This window comes from Bos taurus, chromosome 17 (genome assembly GCF_002263795.3).
Source record: "Bos taurus isolate L1 Dominette 01449 registration number 42190680 breed Hereford chromosome 17, ARS-UCD2.0, whole genome shotgun sequence".
NCBI classification, from domain to species: Eukaryota; Metazoa; Chordata; class Mammalia; order Artiodactyla; family Bovidae; genus Bos; species Bos taurus.
The window spans coordinates 19,408,624-19,434,195 of NC_037344.1; the positions used below are offsets into that span (position 1 = coordinate 19,408,624).

At 36.9% G+C, this 25,572-nt stretch overlaps 1 protein-coding gene across 1 annotated transcript in view; it reads left to right on the forward strand.

Annotated features, from left to right (window-relative positions):
* The first annotated feature begins 6,463 nt into the window (after positions 1 to 6,463).
* The window catches only part of SLC7A11 (solute carrier family 7 member 11), an 87,184-nt gene continuing 68,075 nt past the window's right edge, over positions 6,464 to 25,572 (forward strand). Inside the window, exons 1-3 of the mRNA XM_024977578.2 lie at positions 6,464 to 7,180; positions 10,691 to 10,817; positions 17,016 to 17,131. Coding sequence (XP_024833346.1) covers positions 6,904 to 7,180; positions 10,691 to 10,817; positions 17,016 to 17,131 — 520 coding nt within the window. The 5' untranslated portion in view covers positions 6,464 to 6,903. The remainder of the gene's footprint in view (positions 7,181 to 10,690; positions 10,818 to 17,015; positions 17,132 to 25,572) is intronic.

A 25,572-nucleotide genomic window follows, 5' to 3' on the forward strand; every position in this document is an offset into this window, starting at 1 on the left:
GAGAATGAGACCTGTAAATGTTAAGGGAATAGAATTTCAGGCAGAGGAAACAGCATTTGCAAATGCCCTAAGTCTGAAGTATATCTATGTTATAGGACTAGCAATCGATGAATGTGCAAGAAGAGTTATTAGTAGGAGAAAATCAAAGAAGGAATGGGTTAGCAGTTCCCTTAGGCCAAGGTCGTCAAACTTTTTGTATGTTCCCTTAGGCCTTTATGATAGCTTAGGCCAGCATCATCAAACTTTTTGTAAAGAGTAGGATGGTAAACATTTTCCACTTTGTGAATTACTCAGTTTCTGTTGCAGTTATTCACCTCTGCTGTGATACTGTCCAAGCAGCCAAATACCATAACAAATAAGTGGGCACGCCAGTGCTTCAATAAAACATTATTTACAGAATCATCTGACATAGTTAGCTCAGTGACTTTGCATTACTTTATCCTATTTGCAATCAAAGTACTACTAGACCAAGTGTTGGTAAACTGCACAAAAGCAAAGAATAATTTTTACATTTTTCTTTTTTAAAAAATTTTATTTTATTTTTAAACTTTACATAATTGTATTAGTTTTACCAAATATCAAAATGAATCCACCACAGGTATACATGTAAAGTGTTGGAAAACACAAATGCATGCACACATGAAGAATACTGGACAAAGAATATGTGTGGCCTTAAAGCCCAAATATTTACTACCTGGCTTGTTACAGAAGTTTGCTGATTACTACACTAGACTCAGAAAAATGAGTTGGATAGTTACTCTTTTTTTTTCATTTTCTTGAATAACTTACTTAATTCATAAATAAGTTATACAATAAATAAGAACTAAAAAAACTTTTTTAGTTCATAAAAATTTGGTATGCCTCCTCTGTAAATCACAGATTCCTGTGATTCCAGGCTCAGTGATAAAGAATCCACCTGCAAACGCAGGAGACACGGTTTCAATCCCTGGATCTGGAAGATTCCCTAGAGGAAGAAATGGCAACCACTCCAGTATTGTTGCCTGGAGAATCCCATGGACAGAGGAGTCTGGTGGGCTACAGTCCATGGGGTTGCAAAGAGTCTGAAATAACTGACGGAATAAACATGCACGCATGTCTGTAAAGCAAATGAAGCCTAGTTTTTTTTTTTTTTTGCATTAAGGATATCCTTGATTTTCACCTTAAATGGTAATTCGATTTTTCTGTTTGTTTAATTTTTCTCTTTTTTTTTTTTACTGCCATTTCAGTATCTATCTGTTTTCCAAAAAGATGTCCATTTACCGCAGGTTTTTATATTACTGGCACATAGTTCTTTTCATTATATTTCTTTGTTGCTGAAAAACTTTCTCCATCTTGCTAAGATATTTTCTCTATTTTTATTTTACATTTAATTAATTTCCTAAGTTTTTGTTAAATTTGTCAAACTTTTATATATTAATCTTGGCAAAAATTACAGTTTGCTATTAGAAATGTTTTCTATTGTGCTTTTATTCTTACTTTTCTTACTCCTGAATTTTTTAGTTATCTCAAATTTTGTGTTAAACATGTAACTACTTTGCTCTAAAATTTCCTTATTTTCTTATTAATGTAATTTATAGCTTTCAGTTTTTCTTTAAGTAACTTTTCACGGAGTCTTACAAATTCAAACATATACTTTTTATTATTATACAATTTTAATTATTTTCTGAATATTTTTTCTCACAATCATTCTTTAACCTAAAAACAAGTTGATGGTATGATTTTTAACTTACAGACATGCAAGATTTATTGTCTTACATTTTATGCTGCTGCTGCTGCTAAGTCGCTTCAGTCGTGTCCGACTCTGTGCGACCCCATAGACGGCAGCCCACCAGGCTCCCCCATCCCTGGGATTCTCCAGGCAGGAACAAGGCTTTCTAATTTTATTGCATAATGGTAAGAGTGTGTAGCTTGTGTGTAATTTTTTGAAACTTTATTGGGTTTCAGTTGTGTCTTAGACATGGCATTTTGGATAATGCTTTCTATATGCTCTAAAATAATCTGTGTTTTGTTTCTTTGGTGAATAGGAAGTTCTCTATAGAATGACCATCTTAAATTTGTTAATCATAATCTGCAGATTTTCTATGGTGTGCTTATTTGTCTGCTCGATCTATCTATTTTTGAGAGAATGCCATGAATTTCCAATAAAATATCTGTTTTTAAAAAGATGAATTTTAACATGCATACAGAAAAGTATTAAATATAAGTATGCAACCCAGTTAAAAGACATAGGTATTTACCAGGTTGTTAAATTGTACACAGGATCCTAGAACTGCCTCTGTGCCCCCTTCCCCCAATCACTTAAATCCACTTATCCCCCAAAGATAGCTATCAGAGTTTTCACACAATAGAAGTTACTTGTTTTTAAATTTTATGTAAATTAAGTCATACAGTATGTATGTTTTGCATCTATCTTCTAACACTATGTAATAGCTATCAATATTGCTGTACATTGTTATATTGTCCATTCTTTTTCATTATCTTGTAATATTTCACAGAACAAATACAGTGATGCATCTGTCCATTCTACTGTTTATATATATATATGCATTATTTTCAGTACTGGCTACTGTAAGTAAAGCTGCTATGAATATTCTCATCCATGTATTTTGGTACATGAATGTCCTGCCTTGTTATTAGGGAGGCAAATTCATAAGAGTGGGATTTGTTGGTCAAAAGGTATCTATATGTTTAACTTTAGAGATACTATCAAAGAACTTTAAATCCCATTTTAATAATAGCTTTATAGAATTAAAGGAAGATTTTCGGGATCCACAGCCCATCTGGGTTACTTAGGAAGTAAAAGAGGGCTTGATGGTACTGGGACTTTCTAAGTATCCCACTTCTCTCCTTACTCTCTTATTTCATGAGGGTTTCCTCAACATGGCAGGGGACAGGGCCACCAGTTGTTCTGGGGTCATATCTTTACAACTTCCAACAGATGAGAAAAAAATAAACCTAATCGGTTTAGAAATATCCTGGCTCAGGCCACATTCCTCCTATACCCTGCAGGTGGGGAGATGATTATCTTTGGCCAGGGTATTCATTATATGCCCATATTAATAATCATGGGACAGAAGTTATCACCAGAAAAGGGGAGCTACAATGATATATTACATCTTTTTAAATATTATTTTTATCCCTATTTTACGGAGGGTAAAATAGGATCTAAGATAAAATAGATCATCAATAGCTAGATTCTTTTTTAAAAAAGCAATTAAAAATTTTGCATGAACAGCATTCATGGAAATGAAAATGAAAGAGAAGAAGCCAAATGACAAGGATTCAGTCACCCTAACACCCTGACAAGGCAAACTGATTTTTCACCCTGCCAAGTCACCCTAACACCCTGACAAGTCAAACTGAGTTTTACCTTCTAGTTCTTGTCTTCTATGCAGACATAATTTTAATGTTTTAATTACTGTGTCAAAAATTGTTCTGTTTTCATTTAATAGCTTTTTATTCCACATAATCTTTGTAAACTTCAATGATCTGTATTATAATTCATAGTTCATGTAACTTCTAGTAATTGGATATTTAGTTTGTTTTAAAAATATCTGTGATTGTAAACAATGTTGCAGTAAATATCACTGGGACTATAGGTTGTCTTTTGTATTATTTTCTTGGGAGGGAGTCAGGGAGCATAAATACTTTTATGGCTCTACCAGGCAGTTTGAAGGTGGAAAAATTCCTTTAAATTATAGTAAAAGTGTTTGAGGTTTCTGTAGGTTCATTTCTTTTCTGTCCCACAATACCTAATTCTGTGCTTTTATCTATTTGGATCTTTTTTTTTAAACTTTTTACTTTGTATTGGGATATAGCCATTTAACAATATGTGATAGTTTCATGTGGACAGTGAAGGAACTCAGCCATACATAGACATGTATCCATTCTCCCCCAAACTGCCCTCATATCCAGGCTGCCCTGGATAGGGACTTGTTGGTTATCCATTTTAAAGATAGCAGTGTGTACATGTCCATCTCAAACTCCCTAACTATCCCTTTCCTTGATCCTTCCCCTCTGGCAACCATAAATTCAATCTCTAAATCTATGTGTCTCTTTCTGTTTTGTAAGTAGTTCATTTGTATCATTTCTTTTTAGATTCCACACATAAGAGATGCCATACTATTTTTCTCCTTCTCTGTCTGACTTACTTCATTCAGTTTGACACTCTCTAGGTCCATCCATATCGGAGCAATGCGGTGTTTCATTCTTTTTGATGGCTGAGTAATATTCCATTATATATATATGGAATATTATATAAAGAAGATACGGTGTATATATACACCGTATCTTCTTTATCCATTCCTCTGTTGGACATTTAGGTAACCCTGCTGTGGTGGCTATTCTTTGGGCACTAAGTTAATATTTGTGAATAACACTAGAATAATCTCCCAGTGCTTAAAATAAGGCCTAAAGCAGGGGGAGACTATAAATGCATTTGCTTAGAACTGATTTTTATGGTAACACATATTTGAAGACCATACAATTTTTTAATTTATAAGTTTAGGACTATTGATTTCTAAGGTAACCCTGAAAATAACTCAACATTTTCTCTGTCAACTACATTTTCTGCAGATTTCCATGTGATTGGATGAGATATACTGGTGTCTTTGGTAACTATTTGCTGCTTTGCAGAGTTTCGGAATGTGACTCTATTTATATGATAGTCCAATCCTTTTGGCCATTAGTCAAACTTCAACAACTTTTCTTCAACAACATTTTTTCCCCTTGTTTGGAGGGGGAGTGTTATTTATTCTTAAAAGAATATTTTTCCTCCTTTAGACTTTATCTAACTTCTGTCTGAGTGCAGCCTTACTGTCATTTTATTAGCTCTGTCATTTAGCACAAAATTTAAAATTAAACTGTGGCTCTATGTTAGTTAGACATGGGAAACTGTTCCCTGAGATTCTAACATGCTACTTTTAACTCATATTTCTTCACAGCTAATCTGTTTCCCCTTTTTGGAAAACAAAGGCCTCTCCTCTCTTCATTATGTACATGAATCAAGAGAATTGTGTGATTGAAGGACATGTAGGAGGAGGAAGAGAAATAGAGGAAGAATTTTCCTTTAGCTTCTTTTTTTTCCCCTTTCCTTTCTTTCTTTGGCATTTCAACAAGATTGAATGAGGAAAACTAACCATTTTCATTTTTTTGAAAAACATGCAGCTGGGAAAAAGTATTTATTTTGGCTTGATAAAAACCCTAACTTGGTATACTCAAAGCAAAGTACTTGGGTTTAGGTAGATTATACAAGAGGGAAATGATGCAGCCTCAGTTACTTGCATTGATGTGGTGTAATTTGCTCAGGTGCCAACAGAACAGAAAATGGTCTGATCTCCACTTTTACGTGGCTGCCTCTTTCCTGTGTCATCCTGGCTTCCCTCCTCATCCCCATTGCCACCTCTCACACGCACGTTTGCTGCTGTTTTTGCTCAGATGTTCAGAAACATATTTAATAGTGTTTGTAAATGTAGATTCAGAGTAATGATAACTCATTCTCCTCACTAAAACCCACAGCCACCTATGACCACAGCCAAAAGTGGTAGCTGAGATTTCTTTTGGTATTTGTTTTATAAACACTTGATTAAGAAAGTTAATAGGGTTTAAACATGTTTGCCTTTCTTACTATTTCAAACAAAACATTTTAATTTTAGCTTATATTTCTAATATATTTAAAATTTATAATCATAATGTAACAATAGTCTGTACACTTTAGATAAAAATCCTATATAATGTGAATACTTTCTCAATTTTATTCTATGTATCTGTTTTCAAGTTTTGTTATATGCATGTTTTTATATCATTTAAATGTTAATTTTGAAATTAGATATTTTTGGTAATTGGTTGGAATAACATGCAAATGAAGGGTATATCTTTTATGAATACTTAGTTTAGGAGGTCACCTAGCACTAATAAGAATCAAAAAATGTCTATTTTCTGGAGTCACTAATTTTTGAAGTAGTCATACTCAGGTGGCAATTTTAAGTACTGGTGTATTATTGGTAGTAAGAAATAGTTTTTATCTTTAAGTAAAGCTCACAGTTTGTGCGTGACAGCAGCTATACAGAATCCTTCTAGCTCTGTAAATATTAGATTTGACTGTGTTGCTAGGAAACCCCAAATAAAAAGAAATTTAAGTAAGCAGGAAGCATTATGAAAACTAAATTTTGTTTTTATAAACAGTGCAGCTTTGTATTATACTCCGTGATTAAAAGGTTGGTGTAAACTATTTCATATGTACATTAAAGAAGAAAAAAAAACTTCTTACAACGTAGTGATCGTTTCCTGTTTCATTTTTAATTTTCTTCTCGTGTAAAGAGCTTTCACTAGGAGTTGCTTGAAATCTCTGGGAAGGTCTGTTCTGAATTTACTACTTCTGGATTGGTTAAAATCCCTTTTAAGTGTGTGCTTTGTTCTTTGAAAGCTTTGGTCAGTTGAGCAACTTGCTGCTCGTGTTAAAAAAAAAAAAAAAAAAAAGAGCTGAGTAATGCTGGAGCTTTCTCATGTGGCTGATGCAAACCTGGAGAATTTGCATCATCATCTAGCTGGAGTAAGTTGGTGTGACAGGCAGGCGCTTAAATACCAGCCCATGAGGAAGCTGATCTGGTCTGTAGTGATAGGGCGGCAGCAGCAGCCGCAGCAGCAGAGGTAGTCGGGGAGGTGAACGAGCCAGAACACCATGAAAGACCACACAGGTGTTTCTGAGGTGTAATTAGATCGCGGAAGGTGAAAATACACCTTAGATCTTTTACCTGGCAGCACAATATCACTGAGAACGAATCTGAAAGCAAAAAGGAGAGATCAGATCGGTCAGTCACCCCAAGAGACACCACAGTTGAAAGTTTGGAATTAAAAAACAATTTTTTTTTTCCATTTCCTTTTTCCCCCCTGCGGGTCACTACCATGGTCAGAAAGCCTGTGGTGTCCACCATCTCCAGTGGGGCTTACCTGCAGGGCAGTGTTAATGGGAGGCTGCCTGCCCTGGGCGGCAGGGAGCCACCTGGGCAGGAGAAAGTTGTCCTGAAGAAGAAAATCACTCTGTTGAGAGGCATCTCCATCATCATTGGCACCATCATCGGAGCAGGAATCTTCATCTCTCCTAAGGGCGTGCTCCAGAACACAGGCAGCGTGGGCTTGTCCCTGGTGGTCTGGACGGTCTGTGGGGTCCTGTCGCTGTTTGGTGAGTGCTCCTGCTTCTCTGGGGGTGTGTCTGTGGGGTTGAGCACTGTGCTGTCTGGGAGAGCAGAGGGAGATTTCAAAGCAATGGCAAAGGCTACCCCAGATTTTTTGCTTTTAGGGGAGGTATGCGAGCTATCTAAGCACACTGTCCACTGTTGGCAGAATGCTGAGTTCCCTGAAATTGCATCCTAAATCTATGCTCTCTTTTCCTGACCAAGGCACTCTATGTTCTGACTTTTCCCTTTGGCATTGAATGTTGATGCTAACTTTGATGACCCAGTAAAATACAGGTGAACTTTCTGTACCCAGCACTTGTGCTCAGTTAAGGTATGTTTGGGGTGTCTTGGCAGCTGGCAAGCTGAATGAAACACCTGTGAAGTGAAACCCAGTGTGGCCTATTTAGACACAGAACTGAGTGCTCAGCAGAAGTTTTACTGACTTTTTATTGGCAAAACAAATGGATGGCAGTCTTTTCCCTTTTAATTTTTTTACTTCATGTGCTTGTCAGTTCCTAGTCTTCTTTCAAAAGTCCTTGAATGTGGATCGAAGTGTGATGGCACATAATTCAGCTCCTTTTGTAATGGATTATTGCAAGGGTGTGAGCATATTTCACATTTTTTTATACTTTTCATCTCTCCCCAGTACCCATAAATTTTTGCAATATGAATTGTAAAATTGGAATTGGGTATTAGTTTGCTTTTTGCCCAGCTGTTTTCTTCGTTTACAGTTCACTTGATCTTTGGAGACACAGGTCATTGGTCCACCTATCTGCAGAGTTAGTCTCAACAGAACTGGTAGAAAAATGTGATTTTTAACTTTTTTCAAAACCTAGATCTCTTTTATTGATGTGATAATTAATAATAAAGAGGTAATAAATGTCCCCTCATGAGGTGTGCATATGACTGGAATGCTTCTTGGGTTAGCTGTAAAGGTGTTAAAGACTGGTGAATGGTCAAGAAAATTAAATTGTATTTATACTATGGGGAAAATGTCTAAGACATATTTGCTCTTCTCTGGCAAATAGTGCTTTTTTATTCCAAAAGATACTGCTCTTTAAAGGTATTAACTCTTTGTCCTAACTCTCTAGGACCAAGTACTACTAACTCTTGGTCCTACATGGACCAGCCTGTTTATTCTGAAGGTCTTGGCAATGTTTTCATGCATTGGTTTGAGCATTTATCTAGAGAACTCAAATTTTCATGGTTAGGAAGAAAGTATTTTAAAGAAAACTTGTTGAAATAAAAACTTAGTATAGAAATATCAACAGAGGAATTATATTTAGGTGTTTACAAAGGGTTTATGGTATTCATATGGTGTGGCATACACATTTATAGACAAAAAGAAACCTAATTATTGATCTTCTTAAATGATTTTGTGTGCCCTCAGCCTTTAATCTTCTCCAACACTTGGTATATTCAGAATAAATAATTGTCTAATAGGAGAAACCATAACCAGTTTCCTGGGTTTTATGTCCTGTGTGCATGCAGCTCCCAGTACGTAGTTCCATTTTTGTACACTATAAAAGGCTATTCAGATATGATAAAATGGGTGGCTCTGAGCATTAACTAGTTAAAGTGGTGTTGACTTGTACTAAGAAAATATGCTTCTGCGTAAGTATGTCATCTCAAGTGATTAAAAATAAGCTAATGGGACTAGCTAAGTTTACACTTGAGTTGGTATTCTTTGATTACTAATCACAGGGAATATGCTTCTATACTAACCTATTTATCGATGTTTGCATTACATTGGTCACTTGAGCTACTAGGAACTTTTGACAGGAATGCCTTCCTAATAGGAAGCAAAGCAAAATATAAGGGAAAAAATTCTTTGTCCTAAAACTCTGGAACTAAGAGCATAGAATGTGTATATTGTGTTTACAATTTTGTTTAAAGCCAGGTTTAATACATGGGTTCTTGCATCCTATTTTGAACTGTTTTCATCTGACTAATATGGTTATGGAGCTTGAGACCTTTAAACGAAAATTTCACTTCCCCAGAACTCAATTTAAACCTGGGGCAACCATCCTGGAGTTTAACCAAAGAACACACAGGTCTAGGTATTGAGTCTCTGGAGATAAATTCTGAGGTTCTTAAGGCACTTTCCAATAACATTTAATATTGGATGATTTTTTGTACAGCCTACCAACATGGCAACTGGTTTCCAATAGAGAATGAACTGCAACTAATTATAGTTAGTTTTAAATGGACAAACTGTATTGGTAATTCCCAACTATCCATCTGTAGACTAAGTTACTTTAGAATTAGCTGTGCTAATTTTAAAATAATAGATTTTCTTTGATGCCTCTGTTGAAGAGTCTGGCCTTTCTTGATCAGAGAGTAGGTCTGGGGGATGGCCTTAGTGCTAGTATTTTTTATTTTAATTAAAAAATTGTTCCCAGGTGACTCTGATACAGTGCTAGTTTTGGAAATAGGATAAGCAACACTAAGATTTTGCTGAATATCCAAATTACATTTATGTTGGACAGTTCTACCTGAAGCTCTACTGATTAGTAATGATTTCTCACGCTTTTAGTCTCCAGAATAGCTCAGGCAGAAATTATGTCTTACATTTGAGTACTTAATAGTATGGGTAGAACTTTTCATATAATGTCAAGATATACTTTTCATTATATATACAATAAGTTGCTCATAGTAGTAGGTAAAGCTGTATTTCATGAGGTGCTCTCCGTGTACCAGGCCCGTTACTATCCTTGGCATTCATTTTCATACTTACACACACAATCCCCTTATGAAGTGAGAATTAAAATCTTTATTTCTCAGAGGATGAAACTGAGGTTTGGGGAGATTACATAATCTGCTCAAGCCTTTGTGAATTTTATTGCTAAATGTTAAAAATTGGTTCGTAATTAATTTTATCTCCATGTTCATAAATATGTTAAAGCATCTCTTTTTCAGAACTTTTATTTCAGTCACCCAGGAAGGATACTCTGAAATACATCTATAACAAACTTTCCTAAAAATAGAATATCTGAGTCAAATTAATTTTGTTGATAAACAAAATATATCCTATAAATTGAATGAAGGCTTCCAAAACCTTGAGTCCATACTTTACAGAAGAGAGGAATTTTATTTATTTTGATGTGTCACAAAAACATTATTTATTAAAAGGATGCTCAATATAATGAGGTCAATATAATTCTTTGTCTTGATGTGAAATTATGTTCAAAAATGGATTGTTATTGGCATCTTTCTCTTGTTCTCAGATTTGAGATTTAAAATTCTTAATAATATTATATTGTTTTAGAAGTTTGTCTTTACCATTTCAAATAAAATTATCTTGAACAGAATGAACCAGAGTTCAAGCATGAGGAAGTTACAAGGGGAATTTGGAGGTTCTTAGGAATTTGATTCGTATTGTTTATTTTGAAAAAGGGTGTCATTCAAACCAAAGGATGTAGTATCATCTCATGAAATATTGCTGTGTCCATTCTACTGCCGGATGACTTGGTAATATTTTAACTTTGTGCCTTTTTATCACAATTATTTCACAGGAGCCTTGTCCTACGCTGAACTGGGAACTAGTATAAAGAAATCTGGTGGTCATTACACATATATTCTAGAAGTCTTTGGCCCATTACCAGCTTTTGTGAGAGTCTGGGTAGAACTGCTCATTATACGGTAAGAGCCTAGACAGAAAAAAGATTAAGGAAAAATAAATCTATTCATTATCCCATTTTTGAATCACTTTGATTATTTTTAAATAATTAGAAATACGCATGACTTTGTGGTAAATAGGTCTCCTTCAGGACATAAAATCTGGGATGAAATACCTTTCTCAATTAATGTTTTTAGTGCCATTTTGCCGCTGGCAGTAATCTTCTAACCATGCCAAACTTTCAAAACATCTGCTTGTTGTTAATATTCAGCTATTCTCTAAGTCATTTTCAGGAAAAATGCTGACCTAAAAGAATATGAATTGTCAAAATCTACCATGATAAATCAGACCTTTTGTTTGATTATAAATTGTAATTTGACAAAATTTAAATGTTCTCCTAGGAACTGGGGTTTTCCTTCTTGTAGATTACACCATTAAGCCGTCTTAAGTTTACTCAGTTTTTTGTGACTAGGAAACCTCTATTCCTAGCAACTTAGTATGTCATCGAGTTTTATATTCTACCAAAAAAAAACACAAAACAAACACACACACACTTGTCACAATGACTCATAACCTCACATTAAACAAATCAGTGAACTACAGTTGCAAAACGCTTTTTGATTATATTGTTGTGAGAATACATTCCCCTTCCTGATTGCCTTGGTTTAAAATCAAACCAAATAATGCTAAGTCACTCTGAATAGCAAATTTCCTCCAGTTTTGTGGGAAACTTATGATGTCACATGAGAACTTCAGATTATCCTTAAGGCAAACTGCTTCCATGAAATGTGACTAGCACCTTCTAACAGCAGAATTTAACAGAAATAATTAAAGAAACTTGTTCTTACTGTAAACTTATCAGACTTACACAGCTGAAAGCTCCTGTGAGCTCTTATCCTATCATTTAGAGCTAAGTGGTAAATGCAGAGCTAATATGTATTGACTTAACACTAATCTTGATTTTTATAGTCCTAGGAGTCTCTTTTGTAGTAAAAAGCTTAGAATAGTATTTACATCTTTGTTAAGTCTGTTCTCATTTTAAGCAATTTTGCATTATTTAAAACTTTTTATTATGAAATAATGATAAAGAAGTATTTTGTTCCTTTTCTAAACTCTGGGATTTGCCTGGGAGGTGCCTTCCACTATTTTCTGATAACATGAAGATTACTCTTCAAAGGTCAACTTAAGTTCTATCTTTTCCACAGTTAATTTCCTGTTCACCCTGGTTTATAGTATTTCTTTCCTCTCTTAATTCTTCTGAAAAAAAAAAAAAATGCAGTCTCTGCTTCTCATTTGACATTGAACATGCTGGCTTATATTCTTATTGAATATTTTAGGAATCTGTGCTCTGTTTTCTTGTTAAAACTGCAAGCATTTCAAGTATATAAAACCAGGTCTCTCACTTTTTGTAACTCTAATACTACTTATTGTCATATATTAAATGCACTGATTGTCATATATTAAATTCTTTCTGAATAGCAGTTGAAAAATTTAGTAATCATTCAATCTTTCAGTAAGTTATATTGGGTTGGCCAAAATGTTCATTCAGGTTTTTCCATTAAGATGGCATGGAAAATCCTTAACAGATTTTTTTTGCCAACCCTAATCAGTTCAGTTCAGTTCAGTCACTCAGTTGTGTCCAACTCTTTGTGACTCCCTGAATTGCAGCACGCCAGGCCTCCCTGTCCATCACCAACTCCTGGATTTCACCCAGACTCACGTCCATTGAGTCAGTGATGCCATCCAGCCATCTCATCCTCTGTTGTCCCCTTCTCCTCCTGCCCCCAGTCCCTCCCAGCATCAGGGTCTTTTCCAATGAGTGAACTCTTCGCATGAGGTGGCCAAAGTATTGGACTTTCAGCTTTAGCATCAGTCCTTCCAAAGAACACCCAGGACTGATCTCCTTTAGAATGGACTGGTTGGATATCCTTGCAGTCCAGGGAACTCTCAAGAGTCTTCTCCAAAACCACAGTTCAAAAGCATCAATTCTTTGGCACTCAGCTTTCTTCACGGTCCAACTCTCACATCCATACATGACCACTGTAAAAACCATAGCCTTGACTAGACGGACCTTTGTTGGCAAAGTAATGTCTTTGCTTTTGAATATGCTATCAAGGTTGGTCCTAACTTTCCTTCCAAGTAGTAAGCATCTTTTAATTTCATGGCTGTAATCACCATCTGCAGTGATTTTGGAGCCCAAAAAAATAAAGTCAAAACATCTATTTCTACTTTATTGACTATGCCAAAGCCTTTGACTATGTGGATCACCATAAACTGTGGAAAATTCTGAAAGAGATGGGAATATCAGACCACCTGACCTGCCTCTTGAGAAACCTATATGCAGGTCAGGAAGCAACAGTTAGAACTGGACATGGAACAACAGACTAGTTCCAAATAGGAAAAAAGAGTACGTCAAGGCTATATATTGTCACCCTGCTTATTTAACTTATATGCAGAGTACATTATGAGAAACGCTGGGCTGGAAGAAGCACAAGCTGGAATCAAGATTGCCGGGAGAAATATCAATAACCTCACATATGTAGATGACACCACCCTTATGGCAGAAAGTGAAGAGGAACTAAAAAGCCTCTTGATGAAAGTGAAAGAGGAGAGTGAAAAAGTTGGCTTAAAGCTCAACATTCAGAAAACGAAGATCATGGCATCCGGTCCCATCACTTCATGGGAAATAGATGGGGAAACAGTGGAAACAGTGTCAGACTTTATTTTGGGGGGCAATAGTTTGAATAAAATACACTCAGTATTCAAATAAGTACAATACTTATTTAGAGTGGTGGCCTGTCAGAATAGTGGGCTTTGGGGCCTGATGCAGCTGAGCTTGAGTCCCTCTCCAGCCATGTACTGGCTAATTGTATTGGCTGGTTAGCCATACTTTGGTTAATTGCTCAGCGTTATAATGGACTTGATCATTCCATTTGCAGTAGTAGCACCAACACAGTGCTCATTCATTCATCTATTCATTCCACAAACTGCTACTGAATGGTGTATGGCAAGTTAAAAAGATCTGAAGTGAAGTGAGCCTCAGTTCTTATTCTCAAGTAGCCTATAATCATATTACCTTAGATAGCTACTTCACTGGGTATGTGTTTATGGCAGCAATTACCTAACTATATTCTAGAAGCTTTTGTAATGGATTCATGTATTTCTTTGTAATATGGATTCACATTACTCAGTTGTTCTCTCAGAGTAATGAATGACTTGAAGCTTGACAAAATACCTGAGTAATATAACATTCCTCTTCCATTGAAAGTACCCATGGTACCTAAATATTTACTATTAAAATTGTACTTCAGATTAAGCCACTTTTGTCAGAAATAATCTGTAACAAATCTTAAAAAGAAATCATACATCAGGGGTCATTTGAATTCATACATTCACCATGTATTTATTAGTTTTCTGTTGTGTGACAGACACTTTACTAGACACTTTACCCATACACTGAGGATGAAATAGTGATTAATATGGACACAGTCATATGCATGAAGCTCATGGTCAAGTGAGGGAAACAGTTATCAATCAAGACATCATGTAAGAGAATAAAAAGTTACTACTGTGATACACATGTGAAAGGGGAGCTATGAAGTTCCATATGAGAGTATACTCTAGGAGATCTAATGCAATCAGAGGACTGAAGAAGCTTCCTTGGGAAAAAGATTGAACTAAGACCTGAGATATAAGAAACTGTCAGTGAGTTTCAGGGGCTCTAGGCAAAGGGTATTCAGATCCTTCTAGTGGGAGGAAGCACACTGAAGAGGAAGGAAAAGTTTTGACCAGATGGAGCCTTGTATTGAAGGATTTTTGTGGATTCTATGTTTGGAAAGCACTAAAATGACATGACTAGATTTTAATTTATACATCAGAAATTTATAAATGATATAGAATAAGAAAAATGTCTTGCTGTGGTCAGGAGGAGATTGTCTTGGGAAAAAAAATCAAGAAATCTCACTTCTGCACATCTACACCAAGGAAATGATAATTGAAAAAGACACAGGCACCCAAGTATTTATCACAGCACTGTTTACGATAGCCAGGATATGGAAGCAGCCTAGATGTCCATTGACAGATGAATGGATAAAGAAGAAATACATATATACAATGGAATGTTGCTCAGCTATAAAACAGAACACATTTGAGTCAGTTCTAGTGAGGTGGATGAACCTAGAGCCTGTTATACACAATGAAGTCAGAAAGAGAAAAACAAATACCGTATATTCACCCATATGCATGGAATCTAGGAAGATGGTACTGATAAACCTATTTGCAGGGTAGCAGTGGAGATGCAGACCTAAAGAACAGACTTATGGACATGGGCGAGGAGGAGAGTGGGGTGATTTGAGAGAGTAACCTTGAAACATCTACATTACCACAGATAAAATAGATAGCCAGTGGGAATTTGCTATATGATGCAAGGAGGTCAAATTTGGTGCTCAAATCTGGTGCAACCTAGGGGAGTTGGGGTTGGGTGGGAGCTGGGAAGGAGGTTCAAGAAGAAGGGGACATATGTATGCCTATTGATGCATGGCAGAAACCAGCACAATATTGTAAAACAGTTATCCTCCAATTAAAAATAAATAAATCTATCTTGCTTTCTAATACCAGCAGGTCAGGGTTGGAATGCATAATGGTGGTTGGTTTCCTGACAATCTAGGGGTTGGACCTGGAGGTTGAGTAAGCATGAGATGGGAGATAAACTGAAATGGAAGACTTGGCATGGGAAATTTAATAATTCCATTGACTTGCCTGTGTACTAACAAACATGCATTCATATGCAGTATATTTAAACTGGAAAGGCCTGTGTCATTTTCTAACAGAAAGTTGAAAAGCTAAAATAGAATCATTTGCCACCTGTTTTACTATATACCTGACCTTATTTCATTTTCTTATCTCATTCATGTTTTCTCTATAAAATTACAAGACTAATTTTGTTTTTGAACACATACTTTTCACCTAAATATTTCTATGGAATTAAGAATAATCACTTGGCTCTCAAGGTTTTTCTGTTTGGAAAAATCTAGACTAATACAATGTCAAGCATGTAAGCATATATTTGCAATGAACACTTATTAATACTAATTTTTTAAAGTTGAGTTCTGTGTTCCTTTTCTGAACCCATTAGACTGTGCTATTAAAACTCATTCCTACTCTGCTGGAGTTTAATTGTTGACTTACTGAGAAAGGAGACTATTTCTTGTGTGGCCCAGCCCTGTTGGATCTCAAGTAAAAACTAGATTTTTAAGAAAAAGTCAAATATGGGATGGAAGAGGAAAAACTGATAGCACCCAGCCTTGTTCCTAAGCAGATATGAAGTTTAAAAACTAGCTATCAAAGTTGCAGACAGTATTTCATTTGGAATATCTGTGAGAACCTAATCAAATATAGGCTAAAAACTCAACTGTCAGAAAACTAAGATCATGGCATCCAGTCCCATCACTTCATGGCAAATAGATGGGGAAACAATAGAAACAGTGACAGACTTTATTTTGGGAGTTCCAAAATCACTGCAGATGGTGACTGCAGCCATGAAATTAAAAAACGCTTGCTCCTTGGAAGAAAAGCTATGACAAACCTAGACAGCATATTAAAAAGTAGAGACATCACTTTGTCAACAAAGGTCAGTCTAGTCAAAGCTGTGGTTTTTCCAGTGGTTATGTATGGATGTGAGAGTTGGACTATAAAGAAAGCTGAGTGCCAAAGCATTGATGCTTTTGAACTGTGGTGTTGGAGAAGACTCTTGAGAGTCCCTTGGACTGCAAGGAGATCCAACCAGTCTATCCTAAAAGAAATCAGTCCTGAATATTCATTGGAAGGACATGCTGAAGCTGAAACTCCAATACTTTGGCCACCTGATGTGAAGAACCAATTCATTAGCAAAGACCCTGATGCTGGGAAAGATTGATAGAGGGAGGAGAAGGGGATGACAGAATATGAGGTGGTTGGATGGGATCACTGATGAGATGGACATGATTTGAGGAGGCTCCGGGAGTTGGTGATGGACAGGGAAGCCTGGCGTGCTGCAGTCCGTGGGGTCACAAAGAGTCGGACACGACTGAGTGACTGAACTGAATCAAATATAGATTTCTAAAAATCATAGACTTCTCTATTTATGTTCCATGTGCTGAGTAACAGTACCTCAAGGTATAAAAAGTTAGTGAAAGTGCTATTTTTTTTTCCCTGTGGTTAACCTAAATATGCATTTCTTCTAGCCCTGCAGCCACTGCTGTGATATCTCTAGCATTTGGACGCTATATTCTGGAACCGTTTTTTATTCACTGTGAAATTCCTGAACTTGCAATCAAGCTCATTACAGCTGTGGGCATAAGTGAGTATCATAGGTATAAATATGAAAAATAAAACAGTCCCGACAAAAGTGATTGGAGACAAAATTTCTTGAGACTTTTTGCATAGTGGTACTATTCCTCACATGGTGTTCTTGCTTACAACTGCTCACCAGGTTTGTGTTGGAAAACAAAGAAAAGAATAAGGGTTTGGTGTAATGCCTGATACGACATTATAAGCCTATTTTGTATTGGGTCAATACATGTGATGGCTAATCTTTTAAAACAGGCAAACAAAACACCTTGTTAGTAAAATAGTAACTTGATTGTGCATAAAAAGAGACTTTTACAAGGGAAAACCCCATTTTTAAATGGGTGTTCTGAATTATAAAATATCCTTCCTTAGCAATAACATGGAGAAGTATAAGCACTTACCCTCATGGAATGGTGTTTGTGTGTTGGGTGTGTATGTTATGTTCATGAATTTTCTAGTGTTACCACCTGCCACTCTGTGTTCAGATTTTAGCTGTCCATTGATGGTCACTAGAGTCTTCTTCCAACGTTTGATTATTAGTAGCATTTCTCAACGGAGAAGGCAATGGCACCCCACTCCAGTACTCTTGCCTGGAAAATCCCACGGATGGAGGAGCCTGGTGGGCTGCAGTCCATGGGGTGGCTGAGGGTCGGACACAACTGAGCGACGTCACTTTCACTTTTCCCTTTCACGCATTGGAGAAGGAAATGGCAACCCACTCCAGTGTTCTTGCCTGGAGAATCCCAGGGACAGGGGGAGCCTGGTGAGCTGCCGTCTCTGGGGTCGCACAGAGTTGGACACGACTGAAGCGACTTAGTAGCAGCAGCAGCAGCATTTCTCAAATAGGAGTTTTCTTTATCATTTCCGAATTAGGAAGTTGCTCATTTTCATCATTGGGCCCAGATATTAGAACCTTTTTTTAAAAAAAAAGGAAGTAAAAAAAGAGGAACATGCACATCATGACATAAGTGATGTGAGGCGCAATATGACTCCAACTTCCTGTTGTGAGAGAAAGGTGAACATTTCACAGTAGACAGCTGGGTGATTAGCAGGAAAGAGTGAGGAGTTACACACAAAATATCTCTAGTACGGGGTCCATATTTCTGCACTTAAATAGATTCATCCTGGATTCCCCCCTTAATTCATGAAACAAAATAATTGTTATGTGGAATATTTGAAGGGAGACCAAGAAAAATACTTGAATGAGATATTTCTAAGTTCTGGAGTGGTAATGGTGTTCTCGATTGTTCTTACCCTTTCCACACACTACGGCTGTGAGACTTGGGGTCAAGTCACTTCTCCTTTCTGCACCTGAGTGTTCTTATTTACAAATCATGTCTAGTCTCATAAGGTGTCTTTTGAGGATTAAATGATATTAAAAGAGTGTATATACAGTGTTTTGAGTAATGCTGCTGCTGCTGCTGCTAGGTCGCTTTAGTCGTGTTCGACTCTGTGCGACCCCATGGACTGCAGCCTACCAGGCTTCTCTGTCCATGGGATTCTCCAGGCAAGCACACTGGAGTAATGCTAGAAAAGTTTAAAGAGTGAAATTACAAATGGTAGCTTTTTATACTCTTGTGGGAACACGTCTTATCAAGTTCCATAAGACCAGGGGATTAACTAACTGCTGTGTTTCCAGCCCTTCACATAGCCCCTAGTATATTGTTTGTGCTCAACAAATATTTGTTCGTGATTGATTTTAATTAGAAGAGATATAAGCATTCTTCTCTTGTAGAGAAGCTAATGGAATGCCTATGTGTTAAACTTAGAGGATTACACATCTTCACGTTTCTCAAGCAGCAGGAAATGGAGGTAAATGAAATAGATTTTGCTCAGATCTAACACCATGAAATTTTGATTTTTGGAACCATTTTAGCACTGTGGCTATAGCTCAGGCTCTGGAGGCAAACAATCTGCAATTGAAACAACTGGAATAGTGTAGGGGTTCTCAGTTATGTGATTTGGGGCTAAATATTAAATCTCATTAAGCATCAGTTTTATTTATTCGTAAAATATCTGTGAGATGATAATTTATCTTGAATGGCTCTGGAAGGATGAAGTTAGATTTTTAAGACTTTAGCAGAGTGGTGCCTTGTTCATAGAAAGTTTTTGATAAATCTAGTGTTCCACTTAGGGACTGGATCAGTAGCCACTGTTATACTCATTTTATTTTTGTTTCTCAACTGACTGAGGCAGAATCATATCACAAGTATTGTATTTGAAAAGAGAAACACAGTGGTAGCATTTTGAGAGCTCTGTAAATTGCCAATCAGAGGTTACTGATTAAAAGCTGTAACAGCAAACTTTCATTATATATTATGTAAACATTTACAAATCCACAGCTTGGATTGAGAAGGACTGGTAATGAATTAGATAATGACAACACATTACCATTTTGGTAAATCTAGATAGCTCTTTTATTTGTCCCAATTCTATTAAACATTTTAAAGGGAAAACTGTATTTTAGAAGAGTAAATGGAAACTGTTCAAATCAAAAAATTAAAGCAATTATAGGTAAGAATGATTAAATATGTTGCAGTTTACAAAAGCTGTAGTAGAGTTTGGTGATGGTGTAACTAACAAAGAGCCTGAGTTAATCTTGGATGAACTTAGTCATGTTCTTCCATTTTTACCATTAGTTATAACATCAATTTACAGATTTTGATGCAAGCTTGAGTTTCTGAGGAAATTTGTTCCTAAGATCAGAAGCACTGAAAGATGAAATGAGATAGTCTTGCAACTCGATGGCAGGTGATATAAATCAATGGCCTAATTGGGAAAGTCAGACTGTCTCTGAGAACTTAGCTTTAAAGCAACAGCAGGTGGAGATGGAGATAGAAAAGGAGACATTTACCTGGGGGCAAATCTCACATTCTGTAGGGTTCAAAGCGAGGAGAGAGGTGATTTTCTGCCTGCCGGGGGTGAAAGGTTAGTGAGATATAGAAAACAGAGTTTAATTGTGTGAATTGCTTCCCTGTGTTCTCCTACAGGGATGGAAGCAATTTGTGGTAGTTTGAATTCTCTAGTTCAAGTGTAGAAGAACAAACTTGAAGGATATTGTTATCATCAAATCATAGAAGAAAAGGAATTTCAGGGTTTGTGAAATGTTAACCGATCACTTGAGAAGTGAGAGTCCGGTGGGAGTGTGGCATTGCTAAATACTAATTACCCCTCTGGGGCTTCCCTGGTGGCTCAGACAGTAAAGTGTCTGCCTGCAATGCGAGAGACCTGGGTTCGATCCCTGGGTTGGGAAGATCCCCTAGAAAAGGAAATGGCAACCTATCCCAGTACTCTTGCTCCAGTACTCTTGCCTGGAAAATCCTGTGAATGAAGGAGACTGGTTGGGTTTACTCCTCTCCTCTTTTGAAAGTATTCAACTTCATTTCTCTCAAATTAATAAAGGTGAAAAGTTTTGGAGTACTTCTCTGGTGGTCCAGTGGTTAAGACTTCTGCCTTCCAGTGCAGAGCATGCAGGTTCGATCCTTTGCATGGTACTGGATCCCACATGCCTCGCTCAGTCGTGTCTGGCTCTTTGTGACCCCATGAATCGCAGCGTGCCAGGCCTCCCTGTCCATCACCAACTCCCGGAGTTCACCCAGACTCATGTGCATCGAGTCAGTGATGCCATCCAGCCATCTCATCCTCTGTCGTCCCCTTCTCCTCCTGCCACCAATCTCTCCCAGCATTAGAGTCTTTTCCAATGAGTCAACTCTTCGCATGAGGTGGCCAAAGTACTGGAGTTTCAGCTTTAGCGTCATTCCTTCCAAAGAATTCCCAGGGCTGATCTCCTTCAGAATGGACTGGTTGGATCTCCTTGCAGTCCAAGGGACTCTCAAGAGTCTTCTCCAACACCACAATTCAAAAGCATCAATTCTTTGGCGCTCAGCTTTCTTCACAGTCCAACTCTCACATCCATACATGACCACAGGAAAAACCATAGCCTTGACTAGACGGACCTTTGTTGGCAAAGTAATGTTTCTGCTTTTGAATATGCTATCCAGGTTGGTCATAACTTTCCTTCCAAGGAGTAAGCGTCTTTTAATTTCATGGCTGCAGTCACCATCTGCAGTGATTTTGGAGCCCCGAATGATAAAGTCTGACACAGTTTCCCCATCTATTTCCCACGAAGTGATGGGACCAGAGGCCATGATCTTCGTTTTCTGAATATGGAGCTTTAAGCCAACTTTTTCACTCTCTTCTTTCACTTTCATCAAGAGGCTTTTTAGTTCCTCTTCACTTTCTGCCATAGGGTGGTGTTATCTGCATATCTGAGGTTATTGATAGTTCTCCCAACAATCTTGATTCCAGCCTGTGTTTCTTCCAGTCCAGCGTTTCTCATGATGCACTCTGCATATAAGTTAAATAAGCAGGGTGACAATATATAGCCTTGACGTACTCCTTTTTCTATTTGGAACCAGTCTGTTGTTCCATGTCCAGTTCTAACTGTTGCTTCCTGACCTGCATACAAATTTCTCAAGAAGCAGATCAGGTGGTCTGGTATTCCCACATGCCTAGCAACCAAAAAACTGAAACATGAAACAGAAGCAATATCGTAACAAATTCAGTAAAGACTTTAAAAATGGTCCACATTAAAAAAAAAAAAAATCTTTAAAGAAAAAAGGGTTTTGCGTACTCCAAGTCTTGTCCATTCTGGCAAGCATGTCAGGCATGTGGAAGTTGAGTAGGGAAATCTTATATATTCACATTTGTCTTCTCTCCTCTAGCCCAGTGTCCCTAGGTAAAGGGACATTGCTCCCTTTACTTTCTATGGAACTTCATGAATTTTCACTCTCCTTGAAGCTTCAATAAACACTGAAGTATGTTCAAAAGTTAAAATGACATTTAGTTTTTGGTTCTGGTCTCCTGAAACCAGACCCTGTTTAAGTATACACTTGAGTGGCAGAATATTCTAATAAAAGTACCTTATGTCAGATGTGGGCTCTTATCTCAGACACATCTAACAACCTCTCTGAGTCTCAGTTTTCTTATTTAATTTACATAGGTGAATAAAGAACGTTATTCACCTGTGGGAATAATTGGAGAAAGCAAACAAAATAACACTTGTGATTATGATGTGAGAAAAAGAGATAGCTATTTCTATAAATGCATTACTGTATTTTCTCAAACTGTACTAGCATCATTAAATTACATGAAAGAAAGTCTAGGCTGAGTTCTGTGCTAGCTTTTCAAATATTGCACATAAAGTGGCTCTGTTTAAACCCGAAATTGGACTATCTTTACTCCTCTTCTACCATAACTAAATACCATGACAACCAATTCTTAGGTAAAGATATGTAGTATTGAAATATACAAGGACTTCAAAACAACAATCATACCCTTCAGAAGGATGAGAAATAAAATGTGGAATCTAAGTGTCTTGAAATCCCAGCCAAGATAAACATGATCCTTAGCAGAGAGGAGGGACTTCCCTGGTGGCTCAGATGGTAAAGCGTCTGCCTGCAATATGGGAGACCCAGGTTCGATCCCTGGGTTGGGAAGATCTTCTGGAGAAGGAAATGGCAACCCATTCCAGTATTCCTGCCTGGAGAATCCCAGGGATGGAGGAGCCTGGTAGGGCCTTGCGACCCTGGGGTCGCAAAGAGTCAGACACGACTGAGCTACTTCACTTTAGCAGAGAGAGAGCATCAGATGTTTGAGAGAACTTGTGAAATCATATGTGTCTTTTGACCTGCTTCCTCATTGTTACCTGTGCACTGCTGGTAAAATTGTGGACTCTGGAGTCAGCTTACTTGGCTTCAATCTTATCTTCACCTTTAGCTTTGTGTACATGGACAAGTTAAGTAATATCCGGGTTCTCAGCTGTTCATCTGAAAAATAATGTTAATGATGGTAACCAAGTCATACAGATATGAGGATTAAATAATATTCATGTAAGGTCCTTGCACAATATGTGTCATATAATAGTGTACATTTGTTTAATGCTTACCATTTTTATTCCCAATAGTGAGATCCTAGATATAGCCTCTCTCCTTCATAAAGGTGTTTATTGCTACATAGCTTCTGTGCAATGAATCTGTCCAGGAAACAAATGCTAACAGAAAAATGGAGGCAACCCAGGCAGCTGCTACAAAGAACAGTGGAACAATTCACTTCAGCTCACCATGATGCATCCGTACAGTGTCCATATATTTTACCAGCTTAGCAAAAAGTAGCCAGAAGCCAGGGAGAACCTGAACCTGGGGGGGGGAAAAAAACCCAATATATCCAGACTTAGTAACCTCACTCTGCAAAACAAAAGACAAACTTGAATTACTGAAGTACAGAAAGAAATGCTTGCTAGTCCTTAAATCACTGTATCAGTTTTTAACACTCCCCTAAATATCCTCTTCAAACACAACTCCCTTCCCTATGTATTTCTGATTGCCAGAGTTTATACCTATAACTTTCATTGCTGCATTTCAGTTCTTAGGAACCAATCAGCACCATTAATAAGTAAATAAAAGCTATATGTCTATTTTCATTTTGGTAACATTTAAGGTCAGCAAAAAAAATAAAATAATAAGCTCAAATCAATACAGGTAATTTCTAATGCATGAATTTAGCAATTATTATTCAAAGGAAGGAAAGCTAGGATGAAAGCTTGCTCAGATTTCTTTAATCATTACAGTGTAAGTAGATAGTGTATAAAAACCAGAGTAGATACTATTTGTTTCAGAAACTCTGAAAGCTCTTAGCATTTAGTGAATCCCAAATCCCTTTTCAATATTGTTGGGTAAGCAACATACGCGGACTTAAACTTCTGTGTAAAGACACATGATGGAACAGCAGTTCTCGCCACTTGAGGACCTCCGCAGGCCTCAGTACTGGCTGCCTCGGTGCTTGTTAAGCTGTATCCCTTCAGGGTCATAGAGGTACATCTCAGCTGGAATTTGGCGTACGGAGTAATGAGGGCGATTTCTGGATGCTCAGATAAAGCAGGGTTCTGAGAAACCTTTTGAGAGAAATCAGGCTTAACCAGAATTTTGATTTCAGCTGCCTGAGAGGAAAGCAAGGTGAGATTATCAATTCATAATATTTGTTTGATTTTTGTCTTCCATTTTTCTAAGAAAACTTTACAAAATATAAAATCCCCAGCACTCAGTTTTGTTTTCTATTTCAATAGGCATTGGATTCTAACCCTCTATGAAAGTAACAAACCTTCTTTCCTCTTCCCAAATACATAGAGGTTCTAATATGAGGATGCCTCTCCTTTCCCTCCCCCCTCCTTCTTTTCCTTCCTTCCTCCCTCCCTCTATTCCTTTTTCTCTTCTTCCTTCCTCCTCTTTTCCCTTCCTCTCTTTACAATAGCTCTTTTCTACTGTGGAGTACTCTCAGAAATGGTGTTTGGGTTTTTAGGAGCTCTGCTTAAAAGGAAACAGTGCTCTTTTGTGTTGGTGGGAACATGAGTCCAGTTATTTTCAGACCAATGCTGAATCTCCTTAACTAAAAAAACAATCCCTTTCATATGATGATTCATTTATCACAGAGTCATTTGCATAGAGAAAGGACAAGAATCACTGGATGATGACGATGAGTGCAGAGTTGCATTAAATTATTTTCAGTATATAAGTGCTTTTTACAGGGGTGAGAAAAATCATTTTACTTTTTATCTTTCTGATAAAATAATGCACTTGGCAATTAACAATGGACCTGTCTAGTTCTTCATGTTTCCAGCTTCAAACACAGGTAGAATATTTCTCTCAGCTTACCATATAGCTTATTTGGGGCTTCAGCCTTTCTAATCATTCTCATCATTTCTCCTTTGAAACATTTCTTCATTAGTAACCCCCTATTTAACTTTGTATGGTTCCTTATTCTTCCCATCTTTGAGCTTCTTTCAAAGATGAAAATTGCTTTTTTTGATTTTTTTTACCTAATGCTTCATGTTCATTGCAAGAATTATTTTAAAAGTGTAGAGAAATAAACTTTTAAACTTAAAACTTATTCCATATTCTATCATCTATAGATACCTTCTCTTCATGTTTTGGTAAATAGTCCTTCAAAATTTTTCCTTTCCTTTCCTTTCTATGTTTGTAGCTTTGTCTTCTATCTATCTTCCTGTATGTCAATTTAGCATGTTATGAACCATCTTTTATGTAATAAATATTTAACTGTGTCATGATTTTAAATGGCCGCATAGTAAACTCTTAAAAAGATATACCTTAATCAGCCTACTTTTAGAAGGCTAGATTATTTAAAATATTTTTGCTATTGTATATTATGTGTTGAAAACATTTGTACCAATTCTTAAATTCTGAAATGAGCTAATGATTGTATCAGGCAATGAAGATCAGTCATTAGTGTACATATGGAAAGCTTCCTATTGCAACCTGAATTGTAAGAATTCTGTTGTTGTTGTTTTTTTTAATCCCCCAAGAAGTATTTTCATTCATTTTTGTTGTTTGTTTAGGGAGAATATACCTTTTAAAAATAAAGCTTGTAGCTAATAAC